At 37.5% G+C, this 23,900-nt stretch overlaps 1 protein-coding gene across 2 annotated transcripts in view; it reads right to left on the reverse strand.

Annotated features, from left to right (window-relative positions):
* The window catches only part of EDA (ectodysplasin A), a 412,994-nt gene extending 389,372 nt beyond the window's left edge, over positions 1-23,622 (reverse strand). For both annotated transcript variants that reach the window (XM_088028760.1, XM_088028759.1), the window contains exon 1: positions 22,990-23,622. In XM_088028760.1, the coding sequence (XP_087884886.1) occupies positions 22,990-23,382 (393 nt within the window). In that variant the 5' untranslated portion in view covers positions 23,383-23,622. The remainder of the gene's footprint in view (positions 1-22,989) is intronic.
* Positions 23,623-23,900: the final 278 nt, after the last annotated feature.

The raw sequence follows: 23,900 nt of genomic DNA on the forward strand, positions 1-23,900 counted from the left end.
TTACAGAGTATAATCCTAAGTGACATAAGTCAGTCAAAGACAAATACCATATGATTTCACTCATATGTGGAATTTAAAAGGCAAAACAAGCAAAGGAAAAAAAGACAAATCAAGAAAGACTCTTACGTATAGAGAAGAAACTGATAGTTACCAGGTGATGATGGTGGGGAGATGGGTTAAATAGGTGATGGGGATCAAGGAGTACACTGTAGTGCATTGTAGTGATGAGCACTGGGTATTGTATGGAATTGTGGAATCACTATATTTTACACCTGAAACTAATATAACATTGTATGTTACCTAATTGGAATTAAAATAAAAATTTTAAAAGCCAAAAACAAAACCCAAAGATAAAGAGAAACCTCAAAATCAGTAGGTCAAAAAGACACATTACCTTCAGAAAAGCAAATATAAAAATTTTCCAACAGAAATAATGGAGAGCTTTAATCATTGATATAGTATCTTTAACATTTTGAAAGAAAAATAGCTAAGCTATAATTACATATCCAGTAAAAAATGTCCTTCAAAAATAAAGGTGAGGGGTGCTTGCGTGGCTCAGTCCATTGGGTATCTGATTCTGGATTATGGCTCAGGTCATGATCCTAGGATCATGAGATCAAGCCCCATGTCAGGCTCTGTACTCAGTGGAGAGTATGCTTCTTTTTTTCTTTTCTTCCTTTTATTTCTCTTCTTTTCTTTCTCTCTCTCTCTCCCTCTCCCTCCCTCCCTTCCTCCCTCCCTCCCGCCCTCCCTTCCACCCTCCTTCCCTCCCTCCCTCTCCCTCTGCCCCATCCTCGGCTCACGCACTCTCTCTCTCTAAAAATAAATATATTTAAAAAAAAAGGTGAAATGACAAAAGTGAAAATATGAAAGACATTTTCAGACAAACAAAAACTAAAAAAACTTATCAGCAGCAGACACTAAAGGGAATGTTAAAGGGTGTTACTAGAGTAAAAGGAAATTATCCCAAACTGAAACTTGGGAAGGAAAGAAAGAAATGATGAATAAAGGGTAAAAATAGAATACAAAGAGTATGAGGGTATATTTAGAGCCAAATATATAATTAATTACATTAATTTAAAATTGATTAAATGTGCCAGTTCCACAGACTAAATTAAAAAAGAAAACTGTCTGTTTATGAAAAGTATATTTAAAACATATGGAAAGCTTAAAGTTTTAAAAGATGGAAGACATATCATGCAAAAGGTATCCACATAAAGTAGCACCATTAATATCAAACAATGTAGACGTTAAGGTAAAAAGCATTACTATAAAGAGGGACATTTCATAATAAAAGCTTCCTTCTATTCAAAAGGAAGATACAACTGTTCTAAATTTGTATTCACCAAATAACATAATCTCAAAATATGTGAATCAAAAACTATCAGAACTAAAAGAAGACATGAATAAACCAAAGACCCCAGCAAAAAGGAGAATTACAAACCAATCTCCCTAATGAACATGGATGCCAAAATGCTCACCAAGATACTAGCCAATAGGATCCAACAGTACAACAAAAGGATTATTCACCATGACCAAGTGGGATTTATTCCTGGGATGTAAGGGTGGTTCAACATTCGCAAATCCATCAACATGACAGATCATATTAATTAAAAAAAAAAAAGACAAGAACCATATGATCCTCTCAATTGATGCAGAAAAGCATTTGACAAAATACAGCAACCTTTCTTGATTAAAACTCTTCAAAGTATAGGGATTGAGGGAATATAACTCAATATCATAAAAGCCATCTAAGAAAAGCCCACAGTGAATATCATTCTCAATGGGGAAAAATTGAGAGTTTTTCCCTTAAGGTCAGGAACACAACAGGGATGCTCACTCTCACCACTATTTTTCAACATACTACTAGAAGTCCCAGCCTCAGCAATCAGACAACAAAAAGAAATAAAAGGCATTCAAAGTGGCAAAGAAGTCGTCAAACTCTCACTCTTCACAGATGACATGACACTTTATGTGGAAAACCCAAAGACTCCACCCCAAAATTGCTAGAACTCATACAGCAATTCAGCAATGTGGCAGGATACAAAATCAATGCACAGAAATCAGTTGCATTTCTATACACTAACAACGTGACTGCAGAAAGAAATTAAGGAATCGATCCCATTTACAACTGCACCAAAAACCCAAAGATAACTAGGAATAAGCTTAACCAAACAAGTAAAGGATCTGTACCCTAAAAACTATAGAACAATTATGAAAAAAAATGAGGAAGACACAAAGAGATGGAAAAACATTCCATGCTCATGGACTGGAAGAATATTGTTAAAATGTCTATGCTGCCCAGAGCAATCTACACATTCAATGCAATCCCTATCAAAATACCATTGACATTTTTCACAGAGCTGGAACAAACAATCCTAAAATTTGTATGGAACCAGAAAAGACCCTGAATCGCCAGGGGAATGTTAAAAAACAAACAAACAAACAAACAAAAAAACAAAGATGGAGGCATCACGGTGCCTGACTTCAAGCTATACTGCAAAGCTGTAATCATCAAGACAGCAAGATACTGGCACAGAAGCACACACATAAATCAATGGAACAGAAAAGAGAACCCAGAAATGAACCCACAACTCTATGGCCAACTAATCTTCAACAAAGCAGGAAAGAATATCCAATGGAAAAAAGACAGTCTCTTCAATAAATGGTGCTGGGAGAACTGGACAGCCACATGAAGAAGAATGAAACTAGACCATTCTCTTATACCATACACAAAGATAAACTCAAAATGCATAAAAGACCTAAATGTAAGACAGGAATCAGTCAAAATCCTAGAGGAGAACACAGGCAGTAACCTCTTCGACCTTGGCTGTGGCAACTTCTTGCAAGACACATCTCTAAAGGTAAGGGAAACAAAAGCAAAAATGAACTATTGGAACTTCATCAGGATAAAAAGCTTCTGCACAGCAAAGGAAACAGCCAACAAAACTAAAAGGCAACTTACAGAATGGGAGAAGATATTTGCAAATGACATTTACACATAAGGGGCTGGTATCCAAGATCTATAAAGAACTTCTCAAACTCAACACCAAAAAACAAGTAAGTCAAAAAATGGGCAGAAGACATGAACAGACACTTCTCCAAAGAAGACATCCAGATGGCCCACAGACACATCAAAAACTGCTCCACATCATTTGTCATCAGGCAAATATAAATCAAAACCACAATGAGATACTACCTTACACTAGGCAGAATGGCCAAAATTAACAAGACAGAGAACAACAAAAGTTGACGAGGATGTAGAGACAGGGGAACCCCCTTACACTGTTGGTGGAAATGCAAGCTGGTACAGCCACTCTAGAAAACACTATGGAGGTTCCTCAAGAAGTTAAAAAGAGAGCTACCCTATGACTTAGCAATTGCACCACTGGGTGTTTACCCCAAAGATACAGATGTAGTGATCCGAAGGGGCACATGAAACCCAGTGTTCATAGCAGCAATGTCCACAATAGCTGAACTGTGGAAGGAGCCGAGATGTTCTTCAACAGATGAATGGATAAAGAAGATGTGGTTCGTATATACAATGGAATATTACTCAGCCATCAGAAAGGATAAATAACTACCATTTACATCAACATAGATGGAACTAGAGGATATTATGCTAAGTGAAGTAAGTCAATCAGAGAAAGACAATTATCATACGGTTTCACTCATATGTGGACTATAAGAAATAGTGCAGAGGATCATAGGGGAAGGGAGGGAAAATGGAAGAAATCAGGGAGGGAGACAAATGAGAGACTCTTGACTCTGGGAAACAAACTGAAGGTTGCGGAAGGGGTGGTGGGTGGGGGAATGGGGTAACTGGGTGATAGGCATTAAGGAGGGCACATGTTGTGATGAGCACTGGGTGTTATACGCAACTGATGAATCACTGAACACAACGTCTAAAACTAATGATGTACTATATGTTGGCTAATTGAATTTAAATTAAAAAATAAAAATAAAAAAAAAGAAGACATGGATAAATACATAATTATCATGAGAGATTTTTCACACAAATATCTCAGCAACTGATAGAATGAGTAAACAAAATCAGAAAGAGCAAAAATTATTTGAAGAACACAATTTCACCTGTTTGGTAAGTAAATAGCCCTACACTACAGGACATACATTCCTTCAAGTACACACGGAGCATTTATAAAAACTGACTACATGCTGGGCCATAAATTGGCCATTAATAACAAATACTTCAAATCACACAAAGATGTTCTCTACCCACAGTGGAATTAAGCAGAAAATCAGTAACAAAAAGATAACCAGAAAATTATGTTTGGAAATCAATACATACACTTAAAATGACTAAAGAAGAAACTACAGTGGAAAACCAAAAATATTCTTTATATTGAATGATAAAACTACAGCATATCAAACGTATGTGACATGCAAGAACTGCACCTAGAGGGAAATTTGTACTCTAAAATGCACATATTAAAAAAGAAGAATGAGGGTGCCTGGGTGGCTCAGTCATTAAGTGTCTGCCTTCAGCTCAGGTCATGATCCCAGGGTCCTGGGATCAAGCCCCGCATCAGGATCCCTGCTCAGTGGGAAGCCTGCTTCTCCCTCTCCCGCTCCCCCTGCTTGTGTTCCCTCTCTCGCTGTGTCTCTCTGTGTCAAATAAATAAATAAATAAAATCTTTAAAAAAGAAGAATGAGGGGCACCTGGGTGGCTCAGTCGGTTAAGCATATGCCTTCAGCTCAGGTCATGATCTCAGGGTCCTGGGATCAAGCCCCACATTGGGCTACCAGCTTAGCGGGGAGTCTGCTTCTCCCTCTGACCTTCCCCCCTCTCGTGCTCTGTCTCTCTCTCACTCTCTCTCTCAAATAAATAAAATCTTAAAAAATAAAAATAAAAAAGACTGACTGGAGCACCTGGGTGGGTCAGTCCGTTAAGGGTCTGCCTTTGGCTCAGGTCATGATCTCAGGGTCCTTGGATCCAGCCCCACATAGGGCTCCCTGCTCAGTGGGGAGTCGGCCTCTCCCTCTTTCTCTGCCCCTCCCTCCGTTTGTGTACTTACTCTTTCTCTCTTTCACTCAAATAAATAAAATCTTTTAAAAATTTTTTTAAAAATTTAAAAAAAGAATGATTTAAGTATCTTCTCAACAAACTATATATTTTTTAAATAAGCAAATTAAAGCCAACAAAGGTAGAAATAAGAAAATTTAAAAGAGCAGAAATTAATGAAATAGAAAACAATCAATAGTGTAGATCAACTAATAAAACTGATAAATCTCTGGTAAGACTAACCAAGAACAAGAGTGCACACCAATAGTATTGAAATGAAAAGGAGACAAAACTACAGATCATACAGATTAGAAGCCAATGATTAAAACACACTATCATACACAAACTGCTAATACATGTAAAAAGTTGTGTGAATCTCAAGGGCATTATACTAAGTGGAAAAAAAGGCTGTCTCAAAATGTTACACACTGTATGATTCCATGTATATATTTCCAAAATGACAAAATTGTAGAGATGATGGAGAAAAGATTTATTGCTAGTGTAAGAAATGATGGGGAGTAAGAAGATAGGTGAATATAAGGGGTAGCACAAGGGATATTTTTTGTGGTGATTAAATAGTTCTGTATGTTGATGTCAATGGTGGTTACAAAAAATCTGCATGACATAAGATGATAGAATCATACATATACTTTATTACTATGTAAATTACCTGGGTTTTATATTGTACTAAAGTCACATAAGATGTAACTAATGGAGGAAAGTGGCTGAAAAGTCCACATTACCTCTTTGTACCAACATTGTAAGATCCTCTAAATCTGTAATTATTTTAAGACAAAGTTTTTATTTCCAAATAAGATATACAGATGGCCAACAGACACATGAAAATGTGCTCAAACCTCACTGATCATCAAGGAAATACAACTCAAAACTACAATGAGATACCACCTCACACCTGTCAGAATGGCTAAAATTAACAACACAGGAAACAACAGGTGTTGGTGAGGATGAGGAGAAAATGGAACAATCTTACATTGTTGGTGGGAATGCAAACTGGTACAACCACTTTGGACAACAGTATGGAGGTTCCTCAAAAAGTTAAAACTAAAATTACCCTACGATCCAGCAACTGCATTACTAGATATTTACCCAGAGTACAAAAATACTAATTCAGAGGGATACATGCACCCCGACATTTATAGCAGCATTATCAACAATAGCTAAATTAAGGAAAGCACCCAAATGTCCATTAACTGATGAATGGATAAAGAAGTGGTATGTATGTATATATGTATATATATATATATATATATATATATATATATATATATATATATATACACACACAATGGAATATTACTCAGCCATAATAAAAAAAGAATGAAATTTTTCTGTTTGCAATGATGTCCATAGAGCTAGAGAGTATTATGCTAAGCAAAATAAGTCAGTCAGAGAAAGACAAATACCATATGATCTCATTCATCTGTGGAATTAAAAAACAAAATAAATGAACATAGGAGAGAGAAAAAGGAAAACCAAGAAACAGACCCTTAACTATAGAGAACAAACTAATGGTTACCAGAAGAGAGGTGGGCGGGGGGGGGTTAAATAGGGCAGTAGATTAAGGCGTACACTTGTGATGAGCACCAAGTGGTCTATGAAAGTGATGGATCACTAAATTCTACACCTGAAACTAATATTATACTGTTAACTAACTGGAATTTAAAAACTTTTAAAAAGTTTTTAAAACTTTACTATAAAACAAAGTTTTAAAAACAGGTAATAACAACCACAATGAGAAAAGACTTCATACACATTAGGATAGTTATTTTTTAAAAAATAGAAAATAACAAGTGTTGGTGACAAATAGAGAAATTGGAACCCTTGTGCATTGCTTGTAATTATGTAAAATGGTGCAGTCACTGTGGAAAACGGTTTGGCAGTTCTTAAAACAAATTAGAACTATCATATGAGGGCGCCTGGGTGGCTCAGTTGGTTGAGCGACTGCCTTCGGCTCAGGTCATGATCCTGGAGTCCCGGGATCAAGTCCCACATCGGGCTCCCTGCTCAGCGGGGAGTCTGCTTCTCCCTCTGACCCTCTTCCCTCTCGTGCTCTCTATCTCTCATTCTCTCTCTCTCTCAAATAAATAAAATCTTAAAAAAAAAAACTATCATATGATCCAGCAATTCCACATGAAAGAACTAAAAGCAGAGACTACAACAGATACTTGTAGACCAATATTCAAAGCAACATTATTCATACTAGCCAAAAAGTACAAACCATCCAAGTGTCCATCACAAATGAATTGATAAACAAAATATTGTACATACACAGAGAAATATTATTCAGCCATAAAAAGGGTAAAATTCTGATACATGTGACAACATCAATGAATCCTAAAAACCTTATGCTAAGTGAAATAAGAGACAAAAAATAACAAATATTGTATGATTTTACTTACATGAGGTACCTAGAATAGGCAAATTCAAGAGAAAAAAGAAGAATAGAGCTTCCCAGGGACCGGGGACAGGGGAATAGGGAGTTATTGTTTAATGGGTACAGAATCTCTGTTTGGGAGGATGAAAGAGTTCTGAAAATAGTGGTGATGGGTACACAATGTTGTGAATGTACTTCATACCACTGACCTGTACAGTTAAAATGGTTATAATGGTAAGCTATGTTATATAGTGAGGATATCATGAAATTCTTCATGTAAATAAACTTAAAATTTTTTACTGAAGTAAACAAATTCTCAGAACATAAAACTTATTTAAACTGACATAAGTAAAAACAAAATCTGAAAATCTTATATCTATTAAGTTATCAAATCTAGAGTTCTTTCTTCCTTCTTTCCCTCTCAAAATTCCAGGCCCAGGTGTTTCACCAATTCTACCAAATATTTAAGGAAGAAATATTTTTAATATTACATAAACTCTTACAGACAAAAAATTTTTTAAAAACATTTTCAACTAATTTTTATAAGAACATTATAACCTTGCCCAAACCTGATACAAAAGGGAAATTACAAGCTAATCTTGCTCATGTATATAGATGCAAGGACCCTCAATGAAATATTAACAAACCAAGCCTAGCAATATATAAAATGAACAATACACTGAGACAAAGTATGGTTTACTCCACAAGTGCAAGGTAAGTTTAATACTACATTAAGTGAATAAAGGGGGGAAATCCTATGAGTATCTCAATAAATGCAGGAAAGCCACTGATAGAGTGTTATGTCCATTTATTATTAAAAATAACTCTTAGTAAACTAGGACTAAAAAAGAACTTTTAAATTTATAAAGGCTATCTTAAAAAAAAACTACAACAAACATCATACCTAACAGTAAAATGTTAAAAGCTTTTCCCTCTGAGATTGGGAATAGGATAAGGATGCCTACCATCACTAATTCTATTTGATGTTGTTCCGAAGGCTCAAACTAGTACAATAAGAAAAATTTTTTAAGTACAAATATTGGAAAAGAAAGAAATGAAACTTGTCATTTGTCACAAATAATTTAATAGTGTATGCAGAAAATCCAAAAGAACCTAACAGATAATTTATTAGGATTAATGAGTTGAGCAAGATGCTGGATACCAAGTCAACATATAAAAATAAAATAGATTTCTAAGCATCAGCCAGAAGTGATTTAAAAATGAGATTTTAAAATAATATGGTCCCAGGTTGGTTTTCCTGCGAAGCAGACTGGGAGACATAAATTACTATGCAGGACTTTTATTTCCTAATTTTTGGAGGTTCAACATGTGCAAGAGAAAGGAAAAAAGCAATCCCCAAATGGCCATAGGCAAAATCATAGGGAGCTCTGGAGCTGGTATGGTCCTTCAAAGTTTTCTGGATTTAGGGGGAAGGGGCAAGACTTTATACCTCCTAATTGATCAGTCATTGGATGTGGGATGCCCTGAAAGGTGGCATCTCAATGGGTGAGCCAGTTTTCTTCAACCAAGACAAATTCAAAAGGGGCCTGTCAACTGAGAGGTCTCCTAGCAGCACTCTCAGCAGTTGATGGAATAAGTCTCTTTCCCAAAGGGGGACTTTGGTGATAGATATGGCATTAATTGTAGATATCTTCAAAAAATACCAAATACCTTGGAATAACTCTAATGAAAGCTGTGTTAAGAGTTCCACACAGAAAACTATAAAATATTGTGAAGAAAAATTAAGGACCTAAATAAATGGAGGTATATTTCATATTTATGTATTAGAAGACTCAATATTGTAAAAATTTGTTCCCCCTAAACAGATTTTTAGATTCAACGTAATCAAAATTAAAATCTCAGGAGGGGTTTTTTCCTTAATTTTACTTTATTGTAGTAAGAACACTTAACATAAGATCTACCCTCTTAACGAAATTTTAAGCATACCATTGTTGATTATAGATAAAATGTTGTACAGAAGATATCTAGAATATATCTCGCTTAAATGAAACTTAATGCCTGTTGATTAGTAACTCTACATTTACCCCCACCCAGGGGCAACCATCATTCCACTCGGAATGGCAACCATCATTCCACTCCTTGATTCTATAATTTTTTTTTTTTTTACCACATAAAAGTGGAATCATGCACTATTTGTCTCTGTGTAACTGGCTTATTCCACTTAACATATTCCCCAAGGTTCATTCATGTTGTCACATATTGTAGATTCTCCCTCTTTTTTAAGGCTGAATTGTATTCTATCATACACACACACACACACACACACACACACACATTTTCTTTACTCACTTATGTATTGATGGATAGATTGTTTCCATATCTTGAGTATTGTAAATAGTGCTGCAATGAACATGGTAGTATAAATGTCCCTTCAAGATCCTGATTTCAATTCTTTTGGATAAAAACCCAGAATTTGAATCATGTGGTAGGTATTTCTATTTTTAATTTTTTGAGAAACTTCCATCCTGTTTTCCATAGTGGATGCACCATTTTACATGCTCACCAACACTGTACAAAGGTTCCAATTCTTCCCTATCTTTTTTATAATAACCATTCTGGCAGGTATGAGGTAGTATCCCATTGTGGTTTTGATTTGCATTTCCCAGATAATTATTGATACTGAGCATTTTTCATATGTGTTGACCATTTACATGTCTTTTTTTGAGAAATGTCTATTCAAGTCCTTAGCCCATTTTTTAATTCTGTAATTTGTTTTTTGCTATTGAGTTGTAGGAGTTTCTTATTTATTTGGAGATTAATCCCTTATCAGATAAAAAGTTTGCAAATATTTTCTCCCATTCTATAGATTGCCTTTTTACTCTGTTTTCTTCACTGTGCAGAAGGTTTGTAGTTTGACATAGTTCCACTTATTTTTTTTGTTCGTATGCTTTTGGTGTCATACCCATAAAACCATAGTCAAGATTAATTTCATGAAGTTATTTCCTATGTGTTCTTCTAGTAGTATTACAGCTTTGGATCTTACACTTTATTTTTTAATCCATTTTCAGTTGATTTTTGTGGATAGGGTCCAATTTCATTGTTTTGCATGTGAACATCCAGTTTTCCCAACACTATGTGCTGAAGAGACTCTCCTTTCCCCATGGTGTATTCATGGCACCCTCTTCAAAGATTACTTGACTTTATATACATGGATTTATTTCTGGGATATCTATTCTGTACGATTGGCCTACATGCCTGTCTTTAGGCCAACACCATACTTTTTTTTTTAAATTACAGTATATAGTTAACAGTGTTATTAGTTTCTGGTGTACGGTGATTCAGTAATTTTATACATTATTCAAGACTCATCATAAGTATACTCTTGATCTCCTTCACCTATTTCACTCATTCCCCCTCCAATCTTCTCTCTGGTAACCATCAGTTTATTCTCTACAGTTAGGAGTCTGTTTTTTGTTTTGTCTCTTTGTTCATTTGTTCCATTTCTTAAATTCCACATGAGTGAGATCATTTGATTGACTTATTTCACTTAGCATTATACCCTCTAGATCCATCCATGTTGTTGCAAATGGAAAGATTTCATTAGTTTTTTTCTTGAGGTATTTTCTAATTTCTTTTGATTTATTCTTTGACCCAATGGTTAAGCGTATGCTGTTTAATTTCCACATATTTGTGAATATTCCAGATATTCACAGATATATCCATATATATATATAATATAAATACCTCATCTTCTTTATCCATTCATCAGTCAGTGGATATTTGGGCTCTTTCCATAATTTGACTATTGTAGATAATGTTGCTATAAATTGGAGTGCATGTATGCCTCTGAATTAGTATTTTTATATTCTTTGGGTAAATACCCGGTAGTGTAATTGCTAGATTATAGTTCTATTTTTAATTTTTGGAGGAACCTCCATACTGTTTTCTAGAGTGGCTACACCAGTTTGCATCCCCAGCAACATGGCACATGTGTTCCTTTTTCTCTACATTCTCACCAACACTTGTGTTTTAACACCATACTGTTTTGATAACTAGAGTTTTGTAATATAGTTTGATAACAGGAAGTGTGAGCCTCCAGTTTTGTTCTTCTTCCTTAAATTGGATATTTGGGGTCTTTTGTTCTGCACATATTTTAGGTTTGCTCTAGTTCTGGGAAAAATGACATTAGAATTTTAATAGGGATTTCACTGAATCAGTAGATTGCTTTTTGTGGTATGGACATTTAAATAATAGTCTTCCAATCCAAAAACATAAGATGTCCTTCCATTTTTTGCATTTCTTTTTAAATTTCTTTTATCAATGCCTTGTAGTTTTTAGTATAGACATCTTTTGCCTCCTTAGTTTATTCCTAAATGTTGTATTCTTTCCAGTGCTATTGTAAATGGGACTGTTTTCTTAATTCCTTTTCAGATAGTTCATTTTTAGTGTATAGAAATGAAACTGAGGGATGCCTGGGTGGCTCAGTTGGTAAAACATCTGTCTTCAGCTCAGGTCATGATCCCAGGGTCCTGGGATCAAGTCCCACATTGGGCTCCCTGCTCATTGGGGAGCCTGCTTCTCCCTCTGCCTGCCACCCCCCCCCCGCTTGTGTGTGCTCTAATAAATAAAATCTTTTTTTAAAAAAAGAAATGCAACGGATTTTTGTATGTTGATTTGGTATCCTGCAACTTTATTGAATTTGTTTATTCATGACATCTGCAAACAAGGATAATTTTACTTCTTCCTTTCTAATTGGATGGCTTTTTTTTTCTGGCCTAATTGCTCTAGCTAGGACTCCTAGTACTATGTTGAATAGAAATGGTGAGAGTGAACATCCTTGCCTTGTTCCAAATCTTAGGAAAAGCTTTCAGTTTTTCACCATTGAGTGTGATGTTAGATGTGGGCTTTTCGTATATTGTCTTCATTATTTTGAAGTATTTTACTCATATTTCTAGTTTGTTGAGAGTTTTTATAATAAAAGTGTAAATTTTGTCAAATGATTTTTATACATCTATTGAGATAATGTAATTTGTATCTTTTATTCTGTTAATGTAGTGTATCACATTAATTGGTTTTTATATGTTGAATCATCCCCACATTCCAGGAATAAATCTCACTTGGTCATGGTGTATGATCTTTTTTTTTAAAGATTTTATTTATTTATTTGTCAGAGAGAACAAGTGAGAGAGTACAAGCAGGGGGAGCAGCAAGCAGAGGTAGAAGCAGAGTCCCTGCTGAGCAGGGAGCCTGATGTGGGACTTGATCTCAGGACCCTGGGATCATGAGCTGGGTCCAAAGCAGACACTTAAACCAACTGAGCTACCCAGGTGTCCCGTGTATGATCCTTTTAATGTGCTGTTGGATTCAGTTTGCTAGTATTTTGTTGAAGATTTTTGCATCTTATATTCATTAGGGATACTGGTCTGTAGTTTTCTTTCCTTTTGTTGTCTTTGTCTTGCTTTGGTATTAGGGTAATGCTAATCTCATAAAACAACTTTGGAAGTGATCCTCCTCTTCAATTTTTTAGAGGAGTTTGAGAAAGCCTGGTATTATTTCTTTAAATGTTTGGTAGAATTCCTAAGTGTAGCCATCTGTCCTGGTCTTTTCCTTGTTGTGACCTTTTTGATTACCGATTCATTCTCCATAGTAGGTATAGGTGTGCTCAAACTTTCTAATTCTTCCTGATTTAATCTTGGTAGGTTGTATGTTTCTAGGAATTTGTCATTTCTTCTAGATAACCCAATTTGTTGACATATAATTGTTCATAGTAGTCTCTTATGATCCTTTTTTATTTCTGTGCCATTAGATGTAATGTCTCATCTTTCATTTCTGATTTTGAGTCTTTTTTTTTGCCTTTAGTCTAGCTAGGGGTTGTCACTTACCTTTTGAAAAAACTCTTAAGTTTGTCAATTTTTCTATCTTCGATTTTGTTTATTTCTGTTCTAATCCTCATTTCCTTCTTCCAATTTTGGATTCAGTTTGTTCTTTTTCTAGTTCCCTAAAGTTATGTCATTTCAGAACTTTCTTCTTTTTTAATGTAGGCATTTATTGCTATTAACTTCCCTCTTCATACTACTTTTGCTGCATCCCTTAAGTTTTGGAAGGTTATGTTTTTTTCTTGAGGTATTTTCTAATTTCTTTTGATTTATTCTTTGACCCAATGTTTAAGAGTATACTGTTTAATTTCCACATATTTGTGAATATTCCAGTTTTCTTTCTGCTACTGATTTCTAGCTTCATTCTATTCTGTTCAGAATAGATACATGTCATGATTTCAATCTTCTTAAATTTGTTAAGACTTGCTTTGTGACCTAACATGTTATCTTTTCTGGGGAAAGATATGTGTGCTTGTGAAGAATATGTATTATGCTGCTGTTGCATAGAATGTTCTGCATGTTTGTTAGGTCCATTTGGTCTATACAGTTGTTGAAGTCCTCTGTTTCCTTATTGTTCTTCTGTCTAGATGTTCTATCCATTATTGAAACTGAAGCATTGATGTTTTCCACTATTATTGTATTGCTGTCTATTCCTCCCTTTGATTCTGTCAATGTTTGTGTTATAGGTTTAGGTTTTCTGATGCTGCTGCATATATAACTATTATATCATCCTGTTGAATGGACCATTTTATCATTATATAATGTCCTTCTTTGCCTCTTCTGATAGTTTTTGACTTAAAGTTTATTTTATCTGAAGTATAGCCAATTCTGCTCTCTTCTGTTTATCACTTGCATGGACTATCTTTTGCTATTCTTTAAGTTTTTATTTAAATTCCAGTTAGCTAACATACAAAGTAATATTAGTTTAATGTATACAATATAGGGATTTAACAATTCCATACATCACCCAGTGCTCATCACAAGTGCACTCCTTAATCCCCATTACCTATTTAACCCACCCACACCTACCTCCCTTCTGGTAGCCATCAGTTTGTTCTCTATAATTAAGAGTTTGTTTCTTGGTTTACTTCTTTTTTCCTTTGTTCATTTGTTTTGTTTCTTAAATTCCACATGAGTGAAATCATTTACAATGACAAGGATGGAGCTAGAGAGTATTACACTAAGTGAAATAAATCAGAGAAAGACAAATACCATATGATTTTTCTATTCTTTTATGTCCAGTCTATGTGTGTCCTTGAATCTAAAGTGAGTTTTTTGTAGAAAACATATTACTGGGTCTTGGTTTTATCCATTTGGTCATTATAGGACTTTGGTTGGAGGAGTTTTGTCTACTTACATTTGAAATAATTATTGATAGGGAAGGACTTATTACTGCCATTTTGTTAGTTTTGTTAGTCTTGAGATTCTTTAGTCTTTATTTCTTCTCTTGCTATCTTCCTTTGTGTTTTGTTTTTGTATCAATATGCTGATTTTTCTTTTTATAAGTCTATTTTAAGCTGATAACTTAAGTTCAATTGCATACAAAAACTCTACACTCTAACATTTCTCATACACAACTTATTTTGTCACATTCTACATCTATCCATATTGTATATCTGTTTTTTCATATTGTGTATTTTTAAGTTATTTTTAATACTTTTGCCATTTAACTTTTATACTAGAAATAAAAATGACTTATCTTCACCATTACAGTAATACAGTATTCTGTGTCTATATATTTAGTTTTACCAATAAGTTTCATACTTTCTTATGCTATCACATAGCTCTTTAGTATCCTTTCATTTCAAGTTAATAAACTCCCTGTAGCATTTCATGTAAGTCGGGTCTAAGTGATGATGAATTTCCTCAGCTTTTATTTGTCTAGGAATGTCTGTATCGGTTCTTATTAAGAACAGTTTTGACAGGTATTGTATTCTTGGTTGGCAGGGGTTTTTTTTCCCCCTTCAGCACTTTGAATATATTATCCCACTCCCTTCTGGTAAGATTTTTGCTCAAACGTTTGCTGATAGCCTTAGGGGGAGTTCCCTTGTTTATGATAAATTGGTTTTCTTTTGAGGTTTTCAAAATTGTTTTTGATTTTTGACAATTTGAGTATAATGTGTCTTGGTGTGGATTTCTCTGGGTTTATTTATTTAGTAATCTTTGGGCTTCTTGAATTTGGTTCTCAATTTTCTTCCCCAGATTTGGAACGTTTTCAGCCATTATTTCTTTGAATAAGCTTTCTGGTCTCTTGTCTCTTCTTTTTCTGGGACTCCCCTAATGCCTATAATGGTCTTCCTGATGGTGTCCCATAGTCTCTTAAGCTTTTTCACTTTTTAAATTTTTGCTCCACTGACTGAATTATTTCCAAAGACCAATCTTAGTGCACTGATCCGTCTGCTTTACCTAATCTGCTGCTGAATCCTGCTCATGATTTCTTCAGTTTAATTATTGGGTTCCATAGCTCCATAATTGTTTGGTTCTATTTTCTCTTTGTTAGAATTCTCTATTTATGCACTGTTCTCTTGAGATTGAGGTGAGCATCTTTATAACAGTCATTTTTAATTTTCTGTCAAATAAATCTCATAACTCTTTCATTAGGGTCAGTATCTAGACATATAAGATATTCCTTTGTGTGGAACATCTTTGCTGATTTTTCATTTTCATTGACTCTCTGTGTTGGTTTCTACACATTACACAAAGAAAGCACCTCTTCCAAGCTCTATGGATTGGTCTTGTACATAAGACCTTCACAAATCAACCCAATCAGAGATTCTGGGGGCTTCTATCAATTATTTCCCTCTCCAAAGAGAAGTAAGCGGCTGTGGCTTTTTTCTACTTACTCTATACAGAGTGGAGTAGCTATGCATTTATCAGTCCAAACTGCCATCTCCATTTTCCCCCAGATAGCTAGACTATGCCAGACCCATCAGAGATCCAAGACTGGCAGTACAGATGCCAATTCTTTGGGCAGCCCTGGAGAAGTTATGGCACTGAATCCACAAATCATCTCTTCCATATCCAGGAGTAAGCTGAAAGCTGAAATGCTTCATCTGTCCACTCTGTGATGAGCAGGGTGGGAGGATCTATGGCATCTATCAGTCCTAGCCATCATTTCTGTTCACCTCCAAGACTAGACTGTGCCAGATCCTTTCATTCCTAAACTGGCAAGTCAGATGCCAGTTCTTTGGGCAGCCCTGGAGAAGTTGGGAGCACCAGATGCACAGATAAAATTTTCTTCCCCAAGGAAATATTGAGAGCTGGGATTTTTTTGCCTTTTTGCTCTGTGCTTAGCAGGAGGGATGATCTATGATATCTACCAGCCCAAGACACTGTCTCTGTTTTCTCCTAGGCAGACCCTTCAGAGTTTTAAGACTGGAAAGACAGAAGTCAGTCCTCTGAAAACTTGTGAGTGCTGGACATGTGAACCAACCCCTTCCCTCCCCTGGGAGAAGCTGGAAGCTAGGGGGTCTCTCTTCCTTATCATATGGTGCTGAGTTGGTAGCAGGTATGCTGGTGAGAGGGTGTCCCAAATCTCCCTGCTGGCGTCAGTGAGTCTGGTTTCATATTCACCCCAGGTATAGGAGCCTTTCAATTAGTCCCTTAATTTCTCACAAAGGGAATTTTTCCTTGAATCATTGCTAAATGAATGTGTTGGGGGTGGGGAGGAGGGTTCAGGACTTCCTAATCTACCATCTTGCTGACATCATTCCCTTTAAAATTACTCTTTTTTTGTGGAATATGATGAGCTGGTTCTAAAATATATAGAGAAATGCCAAGGGCCAAGAACATCCAGGATACTTTTAAAGAAGAGAAACAAGGTGGAAGGACTTGCTTTACCAGATATCAAGAGCTTATTATAAAGTCCAGTAATTAAGGCTATGGTATTGTTACAATGACAAATAGACTAATAGAACAGAACAGTTCAGAAACAATCTCGCACATATGCAGACAATTTATGACAAAGGTGACACTGTAAAGAAGTGAAGAAAAAGGCATTCCTTATAATAAATGGCCAGGGTCAGTTGAATATCTATATGGAAAACAAAGCTTGGCCCTTAATATCTCACTATACACATAAATCAATTCCAGATGGACTGTAGATCTAAATGTGAATGGCAAAAACATAAAGCTCCTAGAAGGTAACATGGAAGAATATCTACATGATCTCAAGGGAGGAAAATACTACTTAAGTGAAACACAAAAAACACTAGTCATAAAGGAAAATACTGAAAAACTAGATACATTAATATTTAAAATGTCTGTTCCTCAAAGAATGCTATAAAGAGTTTTGGGAAGGGCTTGCAACATAAAAAGTACAAAAATGGTTCATAGCCAAAGTATATAAAGGATTCCTACAAATCTATAGGAAAAGGACAAATAACCCAATTTTTAAAAATGAGCAAAATATTTGTACAGGTATTCATAGAAGCAGCTATCCAAATAGATAATAATCATATGAAAAAGAGTACAACTTCATTAGTCAGATTCTGAGAAATGGCAATTAAAATTACAATGAGATAGTATTACAAACCCATCCACCAGAATAGCTATAATTTAAAAGAGTGATAATAACAAGTGTTAACAAGAATGTGGAACAACTAGAATTTTCATATACTGCTGGTGGAATGTAAATTGGTATAATCACTTAGAAAAACTATCATTATCAATAAATTTGAAAATATGTATTCCCTACAACCCAAAAATTCTAATCCTAGGTATATACCCACCAAAAATTCAAGTACATATAAGCAAAAGATACATATGATAATAGTCATATCATTATTTATAATAACCCAAACAGAAACAATCCAAATATTATCAGTAAAATGAATAAGCTGTAGTATATTCAAACAAGGAAATAATGTACAAAAATACAAATAAAAAACTATAGTTTTGTGCAACATGATGGCTATCACATAGTGTTGAGGAAAAAAAGACTCCCTACAAAATATATATTGTTTGATTTGCTTTACATCAAGTTCAAAATAGGTAAAACTAATCTATGATGTTAGAAGTCGAGAAAGTCATTAACTTTGTTGGGGGAAGGTACAGTGATAGGAATGGAGCATAATGTGGGGGTTGTGAAATGCTAGTTCTATTTCTTGACCTGGGTTCTGGTAACATCAGTGTGTTGACTGTGTAATAATTCATCAAATTGTACAAGTATGATCTGTTACCTTTTCTGTATGTATGCAATACTTCAACAGAAAAGTGGGGGAAATAAAAAAAAACAGCAAAGTACAATAGATAAAGTTGGTCTTCTATGAGGGCCACCCTAATAGTCAAGGCAAATGGTTTTCTTGGTAAAGTTCTTTGGGATTAAATGGCTTCAGAAGCTCTCTATTATAAAGAGTTCTTCCCTATAAGGTATTTATAGATAGATTATGGATTATTTTTTCACAAAATCTAAGAAAGAGATGAGACTTAAAAACAAATAAAATAAAACATCAAATGACGTATTACAGAAAGCTTTTTGCACCACTTTAAAGTAATGTGGTTAGGGCTCCTCTCCATTTCACTTTCTAATAATTCTAGAAACCAATGAAACATTGCTAGTAGAACAATTTGACTCACCTAAGCAAAGCTGATACAGGTTTAGCAAGACCTGAGGAAAGCAGGCTTGTTACATACAGAGAAAATGTCTTTGTTTCACATGATGATCTCCAAAGGCCCAAAATAATATTTAACTCAACAAGTATTAAAGTACCTTAACTATAACTAGCATTGAGTCAGGTACTGTGGAAAAAGACAAAAAAAAAAAAAAGGAGGCAATTTTCTGAAGAGTTCTATATAAAGACATAAGAGTTATTAAACCAAAAACAGCCATAACAACTAGAGAATGATCCCAAGACAGGATATGGTGGGTGGGTTGCAGGAATAGAATTAGTGAGAGAGAAAATGGGAGAGGTATAATGGAGCCAGTTGATCAAAAACCTTGAATGTCACACTGAAAACTCTAGAGTTAAACCTATAGAAAAAAAAAAAACCTATAGAAAGTTATTTTATCTGGATCCCATTCCACTAAAAAAATTCTTGGATTTAATGACTCTTAGTCATTTTCTTGATTAACCAGCCTCAATAAGTAATGTAAAATCTGTATACACTAATGTTCTATCTAGTTAAGAGATGTTTTGTGGAAAGATAATTTCTATGTCATTATCTCAAATAATTAGGAACATTTTCCAAATATCCCCAATAGTCCTAAATAAATCCTCATTAATCTACTCATATGTATTTTTCTAAACACTTCCTAAATCTTAGAGTTCCAGTTTAGATTATCTCTTAGGGCAATCATTTGAATGAGATACTACTTTTACTTGCCTCTCTTCCATGTCTGGCTGATAGCAGGCTATTTATTGAGCTAAATTGTTAAATTATACCAATATATTAACCTTATTCATCTCTCTCATGGTTTTGTAGACTTTGATCATATCCCTCCCTCAACCTCTCTCTCTTTCCTGACTGGGGAAAAAAAAAAACTAGAAAATCCCTCTATCCCTTTGATCAATTTAACTGGATTTCTAGGGACTTTTATCAGCTGTTAGGTTTTTCTTGAGAAGCAGTCACCAGAATTTCCTACATGATTATGGATGCAAATCCACTTTTGGTCTTTTATGTGGAAAAGATAAGGGTTTTGTTTTGTCATTATTTTCAACGTCCTTCCTGCTGATGTCTACCGTATTATTGGCTTTGAGGACCATAATCACAACTGGGCCAACTTCTTCACAGAATGATCAACAGTGATTTTTTATTTTTTTACGGTAACAATCATATTGTGTACTGTCTGACTCAGAAGTTGGTGAGATGTACCTAGCTCTTCAGATCATCTTCAGTGAGTAGCCGGATAAATGTACAGGTACTCCTCAGCTACTCCAGGTGAAGGAGACAGTTATGATGCCAAAAGGTCTGAGGTGACCCTCTCACTTTTTATCATTAGCAGTGTCCCCACTGGGGAGGCTTTTCTAACAATCCCCCCGGAGAACTTTGCTGATCTTTCTGCTATGTATCCTGACTGCCCTAATTTCCTTCTGTATCTTGTTTTAAATGTTTTTAAATTGAGAGATACAAAGGAACCTCTTCAGTGATCTCTAGATCCCTTTCTTGAGTCATAACCGAGCCCATCATCTCATAAACATGGGTAGGTTTGTATGACCTTATACAATAAAGTGCCTCTGCTTTGCCTACTTAGTCTCATGGGAACTTTCTGCAATTTAGTCTCATCAGTTTGTCTTTACTCCTTGCAAATAAACTGGTGAGAAACCTGAATGTTCTGCCCATTGAAGGGTGTATATTTTTATCTTTCTTCCACTCCATCTAAGAGTTGCTGTAAGAGCAGCTGTTTGTGTTGAAAAACTAAAATATAAAAATGTGACCTACGTGGCCAAATCCCACAAGGCTGTTTACTTCCTTGTTTATGAATCAGAATCTGTCAGCACAACTTAGAATCTTGACTGTCAGCAGATACTGCAATTAAATGTCCCTGCAAAGCCAGCAGAGGGTGCACCAGGGCACTAGAAATTTTACCCAAGATGTAGCAGTATCAATTTAACTCTAATAGCCAACTTTTCCCTTTTTTTGGTGGGGGGGAGAGTACTAAAACTAATATTCTCAAGAGAAAATAATTTGAATCTGGGCTAAAATTCCTTTAAAGTATATTTCAATTCTCCCGAAAGTAATGTTCAGGAAGAGTAAGGAATACATGTTAAACTTAGTCTGGCCAAAATACAGGTGGAGTAAAAGAAACTGATGCAAATCTGAGCCTTCTACATTGCAAGAATTGTACTATGGAACTCCATCCCACTTTTCCCAGAAAGACTCCAGGAGTTGTATGCTATAGGGGAACAAACGAACTTTCTTGAACTGGGAGTCAAGAGACCAACTTCCCTTCTACTGTTGACCATAGTTGTATGACCCTGGACAAATCATTCCCCTCCCCCCAGGGCCTCTGTGCTATCCAAGAGGATCAAACAAAATGGACTCACATGGCCCCTCACAATTCTAAAAATCCCTGACTCCAGTTGACGCCAGCAAATGTAAAGAGCCAGTATGCTTCTTGCTACTCCTCAAAAAGATTAAAACACAAGTAAAGGACAGAAAATAGGGAACTGTATTTAAACCTAGACAGAACTATTCGAAGTGCTATGCAAACAACAGGCGACTAAATGCCATTGTAGACCTGTAAGAGTCACGCACCATCACAGATGCCCTAGAGTGCAGCTGTCCTGCTAATCCTCAGTCTATAAACATTGGTCTGTCCATCCTAAATACCAAAAAGCTTTGGCTACCATTTGACTAAGGAAGTTCAATTACTTCATCTTTTCACAGAGTATCAATGTTCAGCGGCTAAGTATTTCTACTGGGCATTGTGGGGGCGGGGGTGGATAGATAAAGGGAGCCAGAATCCTAGTTAATTATCATTTAGCTACAGTGTTTAAAGTTTCAAGTATGAGAAGCATGTCTACTGATTCTCTTCTTTGATAAGCTGTTATATAAGTTGGAGTGTGCTAGCAAGACGTTTTTCGGCTCAGGGTAACTTTACAATGCACAATGTAGAATATATGTCAGTCCCAACATTACAGTTTCGTCATGAATGAGATGCCAGCTTTGGATGGGTGGTCAAAGAGCACAAATAATGTTTAGCTTATGACAACGACTCTGGATATGGTGGTAAATATAGAAATCCTGGGCCCCTCATTTCAAGAAACTTATTTACACAACTTGCCCTCTTCCCCAAAAGGAACAAATTCACTATTATTCTCTAGCCACCTCAAAAGGATTCTTGGATGCTTGCTTCTCTTAAATTTCACATGACAAAATATGGCACTTAAGGGAATACTTATTTTAAGTGCGTCAAATTTAGTTGAAGAGCTGAAAAAGTGGAAGACAACTACCAAAGCTACCATAAAGATTGCAAAACAAAACAAAACTGCTCTTGAAAGATTACTCTTGAGTAATTCTTCCATCAGTAGATTCCTGTTCTCAAACTAGCAGTAGTGAATAGACTTCACACTCACCCATCTACCCCCCTAAAAGAGTCAGAACCGGCATGCAAAGGGTGAGTTTTATTTCCATAGATTTTTTAAATTGCTGTTCAGAAGTTGTCTAGCAAGATGGCATATTTCTACCAGAATTCCACAGGGGCGCTGATCCTCACTACAACACTGAGGACAATCAGTCTCAAATTGCAGGTAAGTGTGAACAAGCCCACGTTCTGGTCAGCGCACAAGGACCCGCGCTGAAAATACGATAAAAGTTGCTTCAACTGTGGAGCAGTTATTACAGCTGTTTACAGCTCCAACTCCAAAGGAGAGCCTGCTCGTGCTGGCATCAGCTCTGGACACGAAAAAACAAGCACCGCGGGCAGGGAATCTCACCAGGAGCAGAAGGGCCAAGCTGCTGCCGTTAGTCCGCCAGAGGGGCAGCACCCGCACCTCCGCGGCTGGGAGAGCAGCCAACTTTCCCCAAGGCAGCCGGTAGCTGGGGGGCGGCGGGCGCCGGCCAGAGTTCCCAAGTCCAAGGGTCCCGAGAGAGTCTGGGTGAGCTAGACCAGGACCCAGGACAACCTGCCCCGGGGCAACCTCTCCCCGGCTCGTCTGCCCCCTCCCTGGTCCGGCCCTGCAACTTGGCTGGAGGTGGCAGAGTCCTCCCCAAGGGCCCTGTGGGGGAGGGCCCCCGCCCTGCCCACAAGGGGAGGGGGCCTCTGCCGCCGCCGCCCCTCCTAGGTGACTCACCTGGTGCCCGTCCTGGGAGTGTGGGGGGAGTGTGGTTTCTCCCGGTTCCAGCGGCTGCTGCTGAGGTGATGGCTGCCCGAAGTGGCGGGTGATGGGACCATCAGGGTCGAGGCCACCGGGGCTGCTCAGGGTGCCAGAGGTGCCAGGGGTGCTGGGGCCAAGGCGGGACTCGGCTCCCCGTTCCCGCCGCAACTCGGAGCGCAACTCTAGGTAGCAGCACAACGTCAGCAGGTGGAGGGCCAGCGAGAGGCCAAAGAAGCCCAGGAAGAGCCGGCAGCTGTTCCCTTCGCCCGCCCGGGCAGGGGCCCCGCGACAGCCGCAGCCCTGGCTCCCCCGCTCCCGCGGCGCTGCCGTGGGCAGAGGTTCCCTGCGCTCTACCTCGGGGTAGCCCATGGCCTCCGGAGACACCCACTCTCTGAGGCCCTGGAGCCGCCGCGTCTGCCTCAGCCGTTCAGGACCCCTGACAGGCGGCTACTGCCCTGCCATCGGCTGGGGGCTGCGGGGACCCGTTCCAGAGCAACGGAGGCTGGGCGGAACGGAGCAGGGGAGCTGCCGCATGTGCAGCTCCACTCCGAGGGGTGGGAAAGGGAGGAGGAGGAGCGGGAGAGAGGGGCGGCTCGGCCCGCGGGGAGAATGAGGGAGGCGGCCCAGGCCGACCCCGCCCCATCCCCCAAGCGGCTGCCTGGACGCCCAACCACCGGCCCGCCAAGCCTTGGCGCCCCGCCCCCTGCCATTCCACCCTGGGCCTCCAGCCACGGGGCGGGGCCTTGGGGGCGTGTGGGTTCCCCCTCTGCCTGACTGCCCCACCCAGTTCTTCCCGCTTGCGCCTGTCCCAGTTGGTGACCGCCGCTGTCGTTCATCCCTGGACTCCGCCCCAATTTAACCCTATAGCGCCTGTACGGGGGCAGGAG

The sequence above is a fragment of the Eumetopias jubatus genome, unplaced genomic scaffold (assembly GCF_037043125.1).
Source record: "Eumetopias jubatus isolate StellerSeaLion01/CBP00866 unplaced genomic scaffold, mEumJub1_p1.0 scaffold_11, whole genome shotgun sequence".
NCBI classification, from domain to species: domain Eukaryota; kingdom Metazoa; phylum Chordata; class Mammalia; order Carnivora; family Otariidae; genus Eumetopias; species Eumetopias jubatus.